A 16,337-nucleotide genomic window follows, 5' to 3' on the forward strand; every position below is an offset into this window, starting at 1 on the left:
GCAGCGGACAATTCTAATTTGCAAAAATGAAGAGGCCGTAAGGGCATACTAATTTACGGCTGGCCGTAAGTTAGCCAGGTCCATACTATTTTGCAACAGTCACCTACTATTAGTAAACGAATTGCGCATTATATTTTTGTAATAAATTTTCTACATAGCCGGAGGTAATTTTGTAAGTACTTCCTCTATTTTTATTTATATGTCGTATTAGATTTGTCCTAAGTTAAACTTGACTAACTTTGACCAAATTGATAGAAAAATATAGCAACAATTATACTATCCAACATATACTTAATGGTGGATTCAATGAAATAAATTTGATATTATAAATTTTATTATTTTTTTCTATAAGTTTGGCCAAAGTTTGTTAAGTTTAACTTAAAACAAACCTAACATGACATGTAAATAAAAATAGTGGGAGTATATACATACCTTTTACATCTGCTGCCTTACACATTAAGTAGACTAGACACATCACGTGGAGCAATCTAGTCCTCTCATTTTCCTATAGTATACATTCCGCATTGAATTCTAATACGATAGCTGCTCAACAGGAACGCGGCATTTTTATCTCCCACGGCAGCACATGCAAGCAATTTCAAAACTTCAAAAAGTTGTATTCTTAAACCGGCCATCAAATTCTAATTCTAAATGCACAACTATATTTCTTTCAAAAAAAGATCTTCAAAACAAGAGGTCACTTGCATATGTTTCAACAATCTTTTTCAAAAACATGTAAATTACTTATGTAGATTAGAAAAATTACCAATATAAATTAGTAAAAATGATCAAATGACATATAGGGTTGTCCGCCTGACTGGTCACGGGAGGCGGGGTTAGAGTGCTGCCTCGGTGAGATTGTGAGTTCGACTCTAGTGGGCGGCAACATTTTAAGACTTCTTAAAGTCAGGGGCTCTCTCCAGTCTACCCCTTTAGGCCCTCTTTGGCTCTCGGGTGGATCACAGGAAAAGGATAGGAATTGAGAACCGCAGGATAGGAAAGCAAGCTCGTTCCTCTGGAATCATTCCTTTGATTTGCCTCGGACACAAGCCACCACGCGCCAGCCGCGACGAACATGAGGTCCGACCGGATTTTTCTTTCCCTTTAATATAAAGTTGCTTATAACTGATCATGCAATAAACATCCACCCGCCCAACACAATTATTTACCATCACCCTCTAACCACACTAACCAATTGTCTTCTAAATATCAACATCAATACCCACTTAACAAAACTCATATGAGTCAAGCAACTTTAGCAAAATTCATAAGCAGATTGGAATATACTAATTTCTCAGATGAAAAAATATTTTTTGAAAAAAATTGGTGTGGGATCTTGTTTTGGACCTCTTATTAAAATGTGGGATCTTATTTTGGATGCTCGATTCCGAATCTACGATCTTTTTTATTTGAAATTGTGTGCATCACAAGCATACCTGTCCTCATCCTTCTTCTCACACATATATGCATGTGCTGACAATATTAATCCTTTTTTCTTTTCTCTCTTCTCCTTTATGCATGCAGACACTCCAACAAAAAAATGATCGTACGCACAGTTTTGTTGTGGCCATCAAATCCACTTGTTTTTGCCAAGTGAAGACTTGGTCTGCTCCTCTGGGATGGGCGGGCGGTGGCATCTTCAATATCATTTCCTTCTTGAAGACAATCACCTTAATTATTTGATCTCCACATGTTTCCTCTCGCTGGTCCATTAGTCAGTGGGTATCCATTGTGCTTTTTTCTATCACTTCAGGTTCTTAGCCGTCTTAGGTCGTTATGGTGTGTTGGTGCAGTGTGGTCTTCTCTTTTTTTTTGTTACATACTCTTCTGTTTGTGTATTTGAATCGTTGCCATCTTTCGTGTGTGATGGTTCTTGTATCTCTGCACTTCGAGGACTGTTTTGAAATTGTGTCACTATAATTCTTCTCTTCTCCATGATAAAATACATACCCAGTCACCTCTCGAAAGCAAATGGCAACCTAACCATTCTATAATCATTGATCAGATGACTCCAGCCCGGGAGCAATTAGGCATCGCTTAAGGCGATGGTTTGGCCAACCATCACCCGAAAAAAGGGGTACTATTTTGAATTCCTACGAGTGCGGATGTGATTTTGGGCCTACAGTAGGCCTGTTAGCATGCATATTGCCAGTTAAATAGAAGAGAGAATCTGTGCATGCATGCAGGAATAGACAGCTGACATCATCCACATGCATGTAAATCCGAAACTAAAAAAGTTATAACTATTAAACTGAGCATCTAAATTAAATTTGAATTGCATCACTATTTTTCTTATGACAAGATCTTCAAAATAAGACCACACTTGCCTATATTTATATGCTATTTTATAAAATTATTTTTTAATAATATTAAATAATTAGTTTCATCTATTAGGAACAAATATTTTAACAGCACAAACAAATAATTATGTACAACGAACAAAATATTAAACATCGCGAACATCTAATTGTATATGATAAATAATAAAGAATAAATATCACAAATAAATAAGTTAACAAGGTCGAACAATTTTATATATGAGGTTTAAGAATAGAAAGCAATAAAGAGGAATAATAAAAAAATAAATACAATGAATAAAAAAAGAAAGAAAAATAACAATTGGAAGGAAAGAAAAATAGAGAAATAGAAATAAGATAGAAAAATAGAGAACAATTGGTATTCAACTTAGCATTAGCAGGGAAGAGAAATGACAAGTGGAAATATACTATAGACTTGTCAGTTTCCACCACCACATCGGGCAAACTTGTATGCGCATATTTTCCAATCGTGGACTAAAAGCTGCAGCTGCCTGCACTAAATTAATTAATGGGCTAATTAATTAGTGGGCTAATTGTTTATTTGGGCCCACGCGCATGCTTCAGGCGATGTATCAGTATATTGTAGGCCGCGCGATGTACATCCGTGGCGCTCCAGCCCGTCCTCCCGAATAAACAACCGGAAAGCCCCACGCCAAAGGGCTCGTCGGCTCGCCCAGCCTTCCACGCCAGCGGGCAGTGGCGGTGGGACTTCCCCTCCTCCGCTCCTCTCCCCACCAACCGCTCCTCCCCTCGCTGGAGTAGCGCACACTCCACTCCGGGCACTCCCGTCCCCGACCGACACACGCCCGCGCGCCGGCGCCTCAAGATCCCCCTCCTCGCGCCGATCGCGACGCCCCACCCCACCGCGACACCGATCCCCCGCCCTCCCCCTCCGCGCTGTCTGTCGGCGCCCGCCGCACCCACCCAGTCCCAGCCCAACCACCCCAAATCTCGCGCCTTCCACCCCCGAATTCTCCCCACACAGCCGATACGACGCCGCACCACACCGCGCGCGCGCTCCCCAGATCCACTCCACTCCGCGCCGAGGAGCAGGAGGACGAGGAGATGCTCGTGCAGGACCGCCCGTCCCCGCACGCGGCGGCCGCGGGGCAGAAGCCGCCCACGTCCCCGCGCGGCGCGGGCCGGCGGCACCCGCGGCCCTTCGCCAAGAACCTTGACTTCGCCACCTGGGCGTCCGAGCACTCCTCCAAGCTGCTGCTGCTCCTCTTCGCGCTCGCCTCCGCCGCCGCCGTCTTCCTCCTCCGCGGCGCCGCGCCCAACGCCGCCGCGCTGCTCTGCCTCGACCGCTCCGGCGGCTCCTCCTCCGCGGGCCCCGCCAGGCTCCCCTACCCCGAGGTCGCCTGGTCCAGGGTGCCCCCGCTCGCGGCCGCGGCGGGGGCGCCCTTCGCCTCGTTCCGCGCCGAGCGCTGGATCGTCGTCGCCGTCTCCACCCCGCCCACCGCGGCGCTGGCCGCGCTCGCGCGCGTCAGGGGCTGGCAGCTCCTCGCCGTCGGCGACTCCCGCACGCCCGCCGGGTGGGAGCTCAAGGGCGCCATCTTCCTCTCCCTCGACCTGCAGGCGCAGCTCGGCTACCGCTCCGTCGACTTCCTGCCATACGGCTCCCACGTCCGCAAGACGGCGGGCTACCTCTTTGCCATCCAGCACGGGGCCATGGTGATCTTCGACGCCGACGACCGCGCCGAGGTGCCCGGGAACGATCTGGGGAAGCATTTCGATGTGGATTTGGGATCTGGAGTCACCAACCACCCTGTGCTGCTCCAGTACAGCCACGCGGATCCCAATCGCACCGTGGTGAACCCCTACGTGCACTTTGGCCAGCGGTCGGTCTGGCCGCGGGGGCTGCCACTCGACAAGGTTGGAGAGGTGGCGCATGAGGTCTTCTACACTGAGGTGTTCAGTGGCAGGCAGTTCATTCAGCAGGGGCTGTCAGATGGGCTGCCTGATGTGGATGCGGTGTTCTACTTCACTCGGAAGCCACCAACTTCGGCATTCGATCTGAGGTTCGATTCAGAGGCCCCAAAGGTTGCGCTACCACAGGGCATGATGGCACCAGTGAACTCGTTCAATACATTGTTCCAGTCACCAGCTTTCTGGGGCCTCATGATGCCAGTGTCTGTGAGCTCAATGGCGGCAGATGTGATCCGTGGGTACTGGGCGCAACGGATCTTGTGGGAGATTGGTGGATATGTGGCTTTCTATCCACCAACTATTTACAGGAAGGATCATATTCAGGCATACCCATTCGCAGAGGAGAAGGATCTGCACGTGAATGTTGGTCGGCTGATCAAGTTCCTGAACGAGTGGAGGTCAAACAAGAGGACGCTGTTTGAGAAGATTCTTGATTTGAGCTATGCCATGGCTGAGGAAGGCTTCTGGACAGAGCAGGATGTTAGATTAACAGCTGCTTGGCTTCAGGACCTGCTTGCTGTGGGCTACCGGCAGCCTCGGCTCATGTCGTTGGAGATTGACAGGCAGCGGGCAACGATTGGAGAGGGTGACATGAAGGAGTTTGTGCCCAAGAAGCTGCCATCTGTGCACCTTGGGGTCGATGAGATTGGCACGGTGAACTATGAGATTGGAAATCTTATTAAGTGGAGAAAGAACTTCGGAAACGTTGTGATGATCATGCATGTCAGTGGGCCTGTGGATCGCACGGCACTTGAGTGGAGACTGCTTTATGGAAGGATTTTCAAGACGGTCATCATTCTTGCAGAGCAGAGCAATAAAGAACTTGCTGTTGAACGATGTGCGCTGTCACATGCTTATAAGTGAGTGTTTACTACCCCCAGTTTACTTCTTTGTGACTCTTCTTCAAACATGACTTACACTTGATATAAAATTAAACTGCATAGATTTTGATAGAAGATGCTAGAGCAGTTCTGAGAAATAGGCTCCTAATTAGTGATTCTCATAACCTTTTGTGTACCTTAACAAACAATTCCTGAGACTCCAACCTATATGGTTACATTTCATAAGCATATGTGTGTCCACATTTGGAAGGTGGTACCTTATATTTAATAACTTAATATTAAATTAGTTGACGATGACAGTTCTGATGTACCATATTTGTGCCCAAAAAAGTTTTACTGTGCTTGGATCCAACGAAGTATGGTACAATCATTTCATTGGATCCAAGCACAGTAAAACTTCTTTAGGCACAAATTGAAGTTAGCTGAGAGGAACTAACCTGGATTTCAATGCACATCAGTACCTTTTTTCCTTCTAAATGACACATTATTAACAACTTGTACTAAAATACCTGTGCTAATTGAGTAGGAGATAATCTATGCACTAATTGTTCAGTAGCTTAGAAGTGGACTTGTGTAAATTGTGCCATCCATGAGTTCTTTTTACTGCTCTTTAGGCAATTGTTGACTTATGTGTTTGTTTGGGATGAATTTAAAGCCCCCCCCTCTCCTAATTACTCTTTTTTTTTCTAAATCAAGATAATGCTGGAGAACAGAACAATTTATCTGTAAAACATGAAACTGAACAGAGTCACAATGTCATCACATTCTTCCACTTCTTTTCAATATTTTTCATGATAAACTCACTGCGATCAGTTATATTACTTGCCAAAACTCCATCCTCATAGTCTCATTGACTTGTGAGCTGAACCTATGTGGGACAATAGGGGATTTGGGATATAAGGGATCAATTGTTTGTTGAATTCTGTTTTTTGGATTGTACAATACTGCCATATCTGCTAATCGTGCCTGGAACTTTTTTTTACATTTCATCAGGTATTTGCCCAAGGTTTTTGAAAGATATAGTGGTGCTGATGGATTTCTCTTCCTCCAAGACCACATGATTCTTAACTACTGGAACCTGCTGCAAGCTGACAAGGAAAAACTTTGGATTACAAATAAGGTCTGTATACTGTATTTTTGCTATCACCGCCATGTATTTTTGATTGATTAATGCACGTGTTGCTATAGGATTCATGTTATACTTTCTGATTATGCAGATTGCACATTCATGGGTTACTGTTCCATTGGAGAGCAATAAAGAGGAATGGTTTGTAAAGCAAGGCGCACTGGTGAAGCAAGTCATTGGCAATTCCCCAGTTCATTTCCAAACAAACTATAAGGAAAACATGGGCGAAGAGAAGATTGCATTCTGTGGCAGTGAACTCTTCTATATACCGCGGCGGTTTGTTGAAGACTTTGGTGATCTTGTGGGTCTTGTCGGTGATTTGGATTTGCATCACAAGATTGCGGTGCCAATGTTCTTCATGGCGATGGATTCGCCTCAAAATTTTGACTCCGAAGCTCTGTCTGGAACAGTGTTCAAGACCCAATTGCCAGCTAATGCAACGTTCAAGACCCAATTGCCAGCTAATGCAACGTTCAAGACTATTTATACAGCTCAAGCACCTGCTGTTTTCCCTGTGAAGGTTATGAATGAGATTGATTTCATAAAGGTGATTCGGCTGATGTCAATAGGAGACCCGCTTCTGATGGAGTTGGTATAAAGATACAAACTTTAGTTGAAGTGCAAGTTTATCCTTGATGCCACGAGGAACAGAGTAGACAAGCATAGTTTTGTGTTTTCTGGGGGTTTCTCCATTGCTGTTGTAATTTCATTTATTCTGTTCATTCTGTAGCTGTTCATTCCTCTGCTGCTGTATATTGGTGTATCATTAGTGACAAGGACACAAGGTTACTGAGGACCAGCTTGGTCCAGCTGTCCTGCTGAAAGAAAGGACAGCCTACCAGCCACAAGTTCACGGAGAAGAGCTTCAACCTGGCCAGCTGCTATTTTGCAAGATTTTTGGGGTTGCCAATAGTAAAGGTCCACACTCGAGCAATTTGTTGTACCATTCAAATTTGACAATGAAACTGATACAAACTCTTAAAGTGCAGCGTCTGGTGTTTCATTACAGATAGCATGATATAAAGAAACTTGGCTGTTGTTTGCAAGTTGGAAGATAAGTCTTTTGCCAGTTGATGAGAATTTGCTGCTTTTCCCTTTCTCTTCTACATCAGTAGTGCTGTACCTGTATGGTGTATGTCGAGGGTCAATTTTTTTGGGCTAAAGATAAATATATTTTTTTGTGTACTTTGCATTTCCTATGACATGCTAGCATTATTTTTCATAGTACATGCTAACATATTCTGCTCTACGGGTTTCTTATTAGGATGCTTTGTGTTAGGAATGTAAATATTACGGATATTTTTCGATCGTATTCGAATTCGATCCAGTCTGGAAGGGTTTTTATCCGTCCGTATCCAATTCCGAGTATCCAATATCCGTAACCGATCCGTATCCGAATACTTAAGTTATTTTTTTTATGATATCGATATCCATTACAATCTTATCCGGCAAAAATTAACACTATCTATATCCGACTCCATATTCGAACACAAATATGAAAACAAATACGATATCAATAATATCCATTTGAAGTGAACTCTGAATGACTGAATCCAATTGCTCAGCTGGAACCATCTTGCTTTCAGATAAGCAAGGCCTTTGGATGCATGTTTTAATTAAATTATCATTAAGTAGTAAATATCTTCCTCGAGTCCTGTTAAAGTGTCTTAGGCTATCTCCAACCATTCCCCCTCTCCAACTCCCCCCAAACGTACTATTTACTATATTTTACTACCTCCTTCCAAAAGATTCCTCCCTCCCCCTCTATAACTCCTTCTCTCCAACCATTCCCCCCATATCTATTCCCTCTATATACTATCACTCATTAACTAACTATTTATTTATCGTTTTTTAATTTTAAAAAATCATACAGTATTTGTACTGTCATAATACGCATTATCATCATATTACAGGGCTCAAACGAGATTAATATCGTGAAGAAATGGTGTGATTAGAATATAGGGGGGTTGAAACTCACCCTATGTATGAGGAGAGTTTTAACTCTCCTCGTTGGAGGGAACCGTTGGAGAGAATTTCCCTCCAAAGCTCCCCCTACGTAGGGTGGGGGGCGGTTCCCAGGGAACGTTGGAGAAGCCTTAGTGAGAGGAGACAGGGCGGGGACCATCTGTCGCAAGAACCTGAAGCTGGCAGCAGCGTGCAAAGGCCATGGATCGTATTGCTGCCGGAGGCCGTGCTCGTGTTTTTCCAAATAATTCGTATGAATGATGGCGTCAATGTGTAGTCCTACAGTTCGTGAGAGCCGATTTTATGGCCGTAGCGAAGCCTTTTTGTGTACGCTGCACATGAGTACCAGTCCAGTGTCGGGCAGATTCAGCTAACAGATGACAACCCATAAACCCAGTAAACACAAAAAAAAAATATCACATCGAATATTTCGAGACATATATGGAGTATTAAATGAAGTCTATTTATAAAACTTTTTGCATGGATGGGCTGTAAATCGCGAGACGAATCTAATGAGCCTACTTAATCCATGATTTGCAACAGTGATGCTATAGTAACCATCTGCTAATTGTGGATTAATTATGGATTAATTAGCATCATTAGATTCGTCTCGCGATTTATAACCCATCTGTGCAAAAAGTTTTGTAAATAGACTTCATTTAGTACTTCAAATTAACATGATTCCATCGCAAAAAAATTAATGTTTCATCTAAACACGGCCTCAGTCGTGAATTTTTCGTGCTGGACAGCCTGCAAGGACGGCTGCTTTTATCTTCATTGATGCCATGCTATTCAGATTCTGGTTGTGTATGCTGATCACCACATAAACACCCCCACATTATGGACTTTTTTCTTGGACAAGAAACATGTTCTAACATAAAGTAGAATGGGGGATTATATGAGCATAAGGTATCTCCCTGTATATTACAACAAAGGAGATGGCAAGATATGTATTAGAAAAATAAATAAGTAATACATAAATAAAATCCAGAAATTATCAAGTCCAAAATATTATAGTTACACTCGAGCTAAATTGAGACAAGTGCTATAACAATAACAACACTCCTGCAAGAAAAATGCAAGTAAAATAACGTGACATCACTGGCTGACGCTGAAAAAGGATAAAACCAACCCAATACAGTTGCCTCCCCTGGAATTGGGATACCTTAAGAAAATCAATGCAACAATAGAATATGGCAGCACATGTGTTAACCTGATGCTGAAAATCCGGAAAGAGGATATCAGAAAAAATGGAACCTAAACTAAACTTGTAAACACATTAATCAGCAAAGGCACGACAGAACCAGTGAACGATCCATAAAATGTACACACTTTCGACACAAGTACAATGACAATAGCCAGATCAAGGACAACTGGAGCTAATTTACAAGGGCACATGAATGCCACATGAATCTCAACTACTGCTGAAGGATGACACCATTTCTTCAACTTTTCTTAAGGTTTCCTGCAAGCACTTGTTTCCCTTGCATTTTTTTCCCTTTTCATTTTTTGAGAAATTGAAAAAAAAAACGAAGAAAAAATGAAATAAATAAGTTAAAGATTTGCTTAGGCTAGAGCAAGTTCAGATCACTGAAAGAGGATGGGTATCATCTCCAGAGGACCACGATACGATCTCTGAATCCCTTCTCTCTTTCTACAAACACTACAACAACAACAAACATCGTCCAAAATCCAAATAAATATGAAAATTAATTCCCAGACCAAAAAGAGGCACCATCTCTGCAGCATGATCAGGAGGGATCGGCACGGGTCTTTGAGCTCCCAAGGGTGAGCTCCAGCTCATGCTCATCTGAGGCGCACTCCTCATGTATCCGTTCCCCCTCCCATGCCTTCACCAGGCCAGGCGATTCATTGTTGCCATTGCTGCTGCTCCCAAAGGCAAAGTCATCCGGTGCACCATCCACCATAGTCACATCATGATGGATTGGCACACCACCCATCACCGGAGAACATGTTCCGCTCTCTCCAGGGGTGCACATCCTTGAGGTGCTGGCAATATTCTCCTTAAAAATACCGAAAGGATTCGGTGCCACAAGGCTGTAAGTTGGAGATGAAGGACCAGCAGATGAAATTTGAAACCCTGCTAGCCATGTTGGGTCTGGAGCAACCTGGTGGCCAGGGCTTGGCGGTTGGGAGTTGGGAAGAGACGCATAGTTTGACCCAGCCCATGGTGGCTGAATACTTGGGTTCTCCCAGTCAGTCTTGATGCGAGGAGTGCGAGTTGGGGAGCTGGACGGAGGTGTTACTGGTGCACTGATGGAGCCACCATTGAAGTAGAGATGATGAAGCTGTGGGAACTTGGAGGAGGAGGCAATTGAGGAACTCGAGGAAAGATTCTTCAGCCATGGGATAAGAGAGCTGCCTTCAACACCACCAATGAAGTTGTTCCCACCAAGAGTGATGTGAGAAGAGGATCCGGAGCTTGGAAAGGAGGAGGATGCAGGGCTCGGGTTGTATGAAGCCCTTGGACTAGGTTGATATGAAGAGCAGGGGCTTGGTGATGCAGACCTTCCAATCGGATCATGCCGCTCTGCTGCTGTTGGTTTACATCCCTGAAACATGGAGAAATTCGTCACTTAACAATAAGCAATTAACTATGGAATTGTTCCATAAAAGATCAAATTTTAAGTGCACTGAAGAATTGTTGCCAAGCAGAAAATGTACGGAACAGAAATTTTCCTGAAGCAGCTGGCTCTAACAGCAATTAAGTGAACAAATCAGACACAACCATGCCAAGTTTAAACAATAATAACATGATAATTGCCGATGAAGTCAACAACTTGCTTATTCACCATGTTTTTGTAAAGGTCATGTATACAGAAGCAAGTTCAAACAAATTATACAGAAGATTTGGATGAAGTAGTTGCAATACTCTGTAATTTAAGTTTCTTGGCTACAACTTACAAACAAGATTTACCTATTTTTCTATATGTAAATCACCTCCAATTTTTTTAGTTATCAACAATAAATTGATAGAAGCAATTCAAAAGCTTGTAAAACTATCTTCAAATTAGGTTACATCTGAAGGTAATATACTTGCCATTGGGGGGAGGGGGGGGGGGTTGGGGGGGCAAGGCATACACAAATGAGTAAATACAAGTGCTGCAAACTGAGGCCTTGTTTAGATGCGGAAAATTTTGGATGCGAAGCACTGTAGCACTTTCGTTTGTATTTGGTAATTATTATTCCGCCATGAGTTAACTAGGCTCAAAATATTCGTATCGTAAATTATAAACAAACTGTGTAATTATTTATTTTGTTTAGCTACATTTAATACTTCGTGCATGCGTTAAAAGATTCGATGTGACGGGGAATCTTGTAAAGTTTTGGAATTTTGAAGGAACTAAACAAGGCCTGAATAAACCAAAGACAACGAACCAACGCACGGTAGGGCAATTTCAAGGTTTCTATCCTGGCTAAGTCAAAATCCGTGTTATCTGCCAAAATTGGAACAACGCTCGAAAGCAAAGCAAAAATGGCTGCTTTTGGTTTCTGAAAGCAACGGCAGCATTTGCACATGGCAAAAAGATTTTAGCAAGAGACTCATTTTGGACTATGCTTTGTGCTTTTCTGATGCCAACCAGTAACCCCTTCTTTTACAGCATCAACCCAGATGTGAAATGCAGCAGTCTGTCATGCTCATGCTAGGTAGCCTATGACTTCACCGTTAACTTTAACCCAACTGACTCCTAAACTGAATCGAACCACCTCCTCCGGGGCCAAGGAAATGTTGCAATTGAAATGAAAGAAAAAAAAACCCTTCAGTTTAGCTCTTAGAAGATTTTGACCATACTATAAACTACAAAACCGCTATGGCAAACAAAGCAGGCCATTCCCAAAAATTGCCTTCAGTGCTTCAGAATAGAAGCAGTATTCCTTTGACATATAAAAAGAAATTTTGGAAATGCTAATTTTAGAGCACGCCGAACTAACCAAGCCGCATTGCATTCCCCGTTGGGTGCAAATCCAGCTCCCATTTCCCTGACCCGACAGCAGTACAGCCTAGTAGCACCAAGCAAAGCACTGCATCCCCAAGAAAGGAACGGAGCTGGAACTGGAAGCTAGCAAAACTGGTCCGATTCCAACAGAATTCAGGGACGTGCACACCACAGCCGGCGCATCCAAAGATGGATCCATCGGACCAGCGAAAGTCGCTGCATTGCGTTCCCCATTCCCAAACCCGGAACAGAGCAGCACGAGGCTCCATGAAAAAAAAACAACATAACGGAGCAAGAATCTCCCGGCGAAACAACCAAGCAAGCAAACACGGTGCAGCGCTGCTCAGATCGCAGCAGCGGCAGCCATGATTGCTGACGTTGCAATTCCACGGGGCAACGAAAACAGAAACAAAACGAAGCCATGGAGAGAGGCCAGTCAGGAGCAAGCAAGGGGATGGAGAAAAGGACGACGGGGAGTGACCTTGCGGTAGGTGGTGCCGTCGGGCTCGACGGTCCAGCCGGCCTCGTTGCAGAGCGCCTTGAGCACCTCGTTGTTGTCGCAGTGCTTGGGGAGGTTGTAGTTGCCATAGGCCCTGAGGCCGGCGAAGATCTTGGCGGCGATCGCGCGGCGGCGGCGCTCCCTGTGGCGGTTGTTCTCGCGCTCCCTCCACGTCGGGACCCGGGTGCCCCCGAGCCCGCCGCCGCCCCCCGCGCCGTTCGTCATCGGCGGCCCGCCGGCCGGATCTCACGGATCTGCCCCCCGAGCGGCTTGCTCCTCGCGGCCGCTGCTGGCCTCGCCCGCCCGCCCGCTTTGTTTATTATTTCCGGGGAGGAATTGGGTGGAGGAGCAGGAGAGCCGGAGGCGAGGAGGAGGAAGCAGTAGTCCGAACGCAGCCGCTGCTGCTTTGCTGCCCCTCTCCTTCCTCCTATTGTAAACCCAGCTGGGAGAGGGAGTGAGAGAGAGTGAGGGTGGCCGGGCTGTAAGGCTATTTCCAGCAAATAGCGGATGCGGAAAAACGTATCGGGCCCACTACTCGCTAGGTGATAGGAGAAGCCCGTTCCAACCGCGGTGCGGATGCGGACGCCCAAACAACAAGCAGGCCGCCGCACGCGGGCCCACAGAGATCACAGACGACGACTGATGCGGTGAAGAGAGAGAATGTATAGATATGCGGTGCCCATTCGGCCTTTTCGTATTTTTCACGTCCGCATTCGGGGCTGCTGGAGCGTGCTACAGTACTCTGGTAGTGCGCTTTTTCGCATTGGGGATGCGATGCTAGCGCTGCTGGAAACAGCCTAACTGTAAGCAAAGCCTGTAACGTTGGTGATGCCAGTTACCGGCTCGGTCTCTACCACCCAGCGGCGTTTGACCTTTTTACCCCCGCGCCGGGGCCCGGTGGAAAGCGAGGTTGGGCGCCGCATGGTCAGGGGTAGAGACGGGATTTGCGCTGCCCCGGGCCCGGGGGAGGGAGACGGTTAAAAACGTGACGGGGCGTGGGGCCCGCCGCCCGGCTTTGTGCCAGCACGCCGCGGCCCTCCCTGACGCGCTGGGCCCGGGCGGGCGCCGCGAGCCCCCGCCGTGTCGCGGTCAAACGGGGGGTGGGTGGCGGGGCCCACGCAGCCACCGTCTCGTCTCGTTCGAGCGCAATCATCATGCCTGGAGCTCCCGGTCGGGGCCTGGCCGAGCGGGAGCCGCGTCGCGTGAGGGAAATGGAGCGGAGGAGAGGAGGAAAGGCGTGAACGCGCCCGGGCAGGCCGGAGACTCGGCTCGCCCGTTTCTGCGTTTCCTGCCGGTTCCGCCCAGGGTTTTAAAATCCGACCGCTAATCGGTAACCGCCGGCCTCCGGTTCCGGTATACCGGTCCGGTTTGGCTGGTTACCGGTCGGAACCGGACAAATTTAAATTTAAATTCAAACTTCCTAGGTCAACCGGTTCGTACCGGTATACCGACCGGTTAGACCGGTTTACCGGTCGGTTTGACCGGTTTACCGGCCGGTTTGACCAGTTTGCATTCAAATCCAAATTTAAAATCGCATGTGCAACCGGTATACCGGCCGGTTTGACCGGTTTACCGGCCGGTTTGACCGGTTTACCAAGTGGGCTTTAATGGGCCGTCTCATTTTTTTCCTTTTCTTTTTTGTTTTAATTTTAAATGCCCGAAAAGTAGGTTAAACGAACAAATTTTTTAGAAAATTTGACACCATTAGATTCGTCGCAACTTGAAGTATTTTTAGAAATTTTTCATTTTTTTTGAATTCAAATTTAAATTTTGAATTTAGACCGGTTTCATACCGGATCAAACCGGAACCGGACCGGACCGGTTACCGACGGTTCGGTTAACCCTGGTTCCGCCTCGGCTCCGGGCGGGCTCTGCCCGGGCGCGGGGCCGGTGGTGGGGACCGCCCGGCGCGGCGGGGCCGGGGCGGGGCAAAAGGGTGGGAAACGGCTTCGGGATCCGCGGTGCGAGGAGGGCCCTACAGCATCGCACGGCACGCTCGCCACGAGACGACAACGCCGCTGCCGTGGTGCGGCGCCTGCCTGCCCCTGGCCCCTGCTCTCTTGCGGTGGCAGCCGCCGCAGCGCCGCTTGCTCTGGCCATTGTTTGTTTCCCCTCTTCTATTCTATTCTATAAAAAAATCTTATATACATAAAGTACTAAATAAAATTTATTTGCGAAGTCGTTTTAGAGATGGTGTAACTTTTCGTGACGAATCTAATGACGGTAATTAATCAATGATTAGCTATAGTAATGCTACAGTAATCATCGTCTGATCACGCGATCAAAGACCTCATTAAATTCGTCAGGGTTCGTAGCGCAGGGTTCTGAAGTTGGTTTTGTAAACTACTTTTATTTGACACCGTAATTAGCGGCCAAAGTCAATTCTACGATTTAAGCTCTGCTTGGTTCGTCTGTGTCGGCCGCGTCCACTGCTGGCCCGGCTTTGCGGGGCCAGTTTAGGTGTTTTTTTTTTCGATTTCTCAGATTTGGAGTACAAATTGTAGTAACTGAACGCACGTCCAAATGCACACCACACCCTACCCACACACATACATCACATACACGCCGTAAGGCGCACGCTTAGACCACAACACGCCTGCAATACATTCACGAGGACCAAAACTTCGCATAGCGATGAGAGGATCGCCTCCTATTGTACTACACAGGCGTCTGAGGATACCAGAACTAATATGGGGGGAATCCCCAGGTGAGCCACCCACGTTCGCAGGGAGCACATCGGCCGGCGTTTCGTGCGTGGATCCGGCCGGTGAGTTCAAAAAAAAAAAGAATCCCGCGGTTCGAACAGGCACATGGATGCTCCGCGCATGGCCTTTGACATTTGGATGGAGCGAGAGAGTACGTAGCGGGGTATGTTATGTCATGTGCTCGGTGGATGACGTTCGCCCTTTATCTCCGTGATCCTTCTGCGATCACCATCTTTCCTTTCCTTTTTCCCCCTGTATCAGCGACGGGTGAAGTGCGAATTTCAACTATTTTTCTGGCATATATTGGCATAAATTGTGTTAATTGCGGGAAAGTACAACTATAAATTGTGTGTGTCTCCATGCTGACTTGGACAGAGAGATGAACTCCCAACGTCCTCCTATTCACGTTGGGACTTGGGAAGCTCTAGATGCTGTCCGTTGCCACACCGCACTTCCACGCACCACAGCTTGTTCTGTTGCAAACGGATGGTTTCTCATCTCTGCTACTCCTACTTGCCTATTCGCCGCCTAGCGCCTAGCACAAAGCATCAGACGTCGTCCATTTGTCAAAACCATATGGACCTTTTTTTTCTTCTAAAAAAAGCCTTGTAGACCCACAAGTAAATAATTAAAACACATTTAAAATAGTTGTACCTCATGGAGTTTAGCTGGCAGTGGCGGATCTAGAGTTTTAGAATAGAGTATGCCGCAACAATTGTTTTTCATATACAATTCTTTATAACCCATATAGAAACGGTATACTCTATAAACAAATCAAAATCTAGTAAAATTTTTGGTATACATTAGTATAAATAACATGTGAAGTGTTAAATTCAACAATTGAGAGCTATAAAATATGTAGATCTAAAATGTGCATAAAGGAAGCTTACACATATAAAATAGTTCAAAGATGATTCATCTTCATACAAAGTCTCGGTTATGTCACCTTTATCACTTTTGATGAAAATGTCATATTTAACGAGTATGATAAAAC

The 16,337-nt window shown here is 45.8% G+C and overlaps 2 protein-coding genes across 3 annotated transcripts; one reads left to right on the top strand and one right to left on the bottom strand.

Annotated features, from left to right (window-relative positions):
- Positions 1 to 3,215: 3,215 nt before the first annotated feature.
- LOC120698821 (probable glycosyltransferase STELLO2) lies at positions 3,216 to 7,400 on the top strand. The gene is made up of 3 exons (XM_039982567.1): positions 3,216 to 5,107; positions 6,083 to 6,209; positions 6,307 to 7,400. The coding sequence occupies exons 1-3, from the start codon at positions 3,384 to 3,386 to the stop codon at positions 6,811 to 6,813; spliced, it is 2,358 nt and encodes a 785-aa protein (XP_039838501.1). The 5' UTR covers positions 3,216 to 3,383; the 3' UTR covers positions 6,814 to 7,400.
- A 2,031-nt stretch (positions 7,401 to 9,431) lies between these two features.
- Positions 9,432 to 13,104, bottom strand: LOC120698822 (protein BZR1 homolog 3-like). 2 transcript variants are annotated; one of them, XM_039982569.1, is made up of 3 exons: positions 12,621 to 13,104; positions 9,915 to 10,753; positions 9,432 to 9,868 (listed from the first exon to the last, which is right to left on the bottom strand). In XM_039982569.1, the coding sequence occupies exons 1-2, from the start codon at positions 12,861 to 12,863 to the stop codon at positions 9,932 to 9,934; spliced, it is 1,065 nt and encodes a 354-aa protein (XP_039838503.1). In that variant the 5' UTR covers positions 12,864 to 13,104; the 3' UTR covers positions 9,432 to 9,868; positions 9,915 to 9,931. The 2 variants fall into 2 exon arrangements, with proteins under 2 accessions (XP_039838503.1, XP_039838502.1); XM_039982568.1 differs by having other exon boundaries at positions 9,432 to 10,753.
- Positions 13,105 to 16,337: the final 3,233 nt, after the last annotated feature.

The sequence above is a fragment of the Panicum virgatum genome, chromosome 3K (genome assembly GCF_016808335.1).
Source record: "Panicum virgatum strain AP13 chromosome 3K, P.virgatum_v5, whole genome shotgun sequence".
In the NCBI taxonomy this organism is placed as follows: Eukaryota; Viridiplantae; Streptophyta; class Magnoliopsida; order Poales; family Poaceae; genus Panicum; species Panicum virgatum.

Excerpts from the sequence above, each read along its gene's own strand:
- LOC120698822 (XM_039982569.1), bottom strand. The coding sequence starts at position 12,863 with ATGACGAACGGCGCGGGGGGCGGCGGCGGGCTCGGGGGCACCCGGGTC. Across the intron at positions 10,754-12,620 it reads ACGGCACCACCTACCGCAAG|GGATGTAAACCAACAGCAGC; the intron begins GTCACTCCCCGT and ends TCCATGTTTCAG.
- LOC120698821 (XM_039982567.1), top strand. The coding sequence starts at position 3,384 with ATGCTCGTGCAGGACCGCCCGTCCCCGCACGCGGCGGCCGCGGGGCAG. Across the intron at positions 5,108-6,082 it reads GCGCTGTCACATGCTTATAA|GTATTTGCCCAAGGTTTTTG; the intron begins GTGAGTGTTTAC and ends ACATTTCATCAG. Across the intron at positions 6,210-6,306 it reads AACTTTGGATTACAAATAAG|ATTGCACATTCATGGGTTAC; the intron begins GTCTGTATACTG and ends CTGATTATGCAG.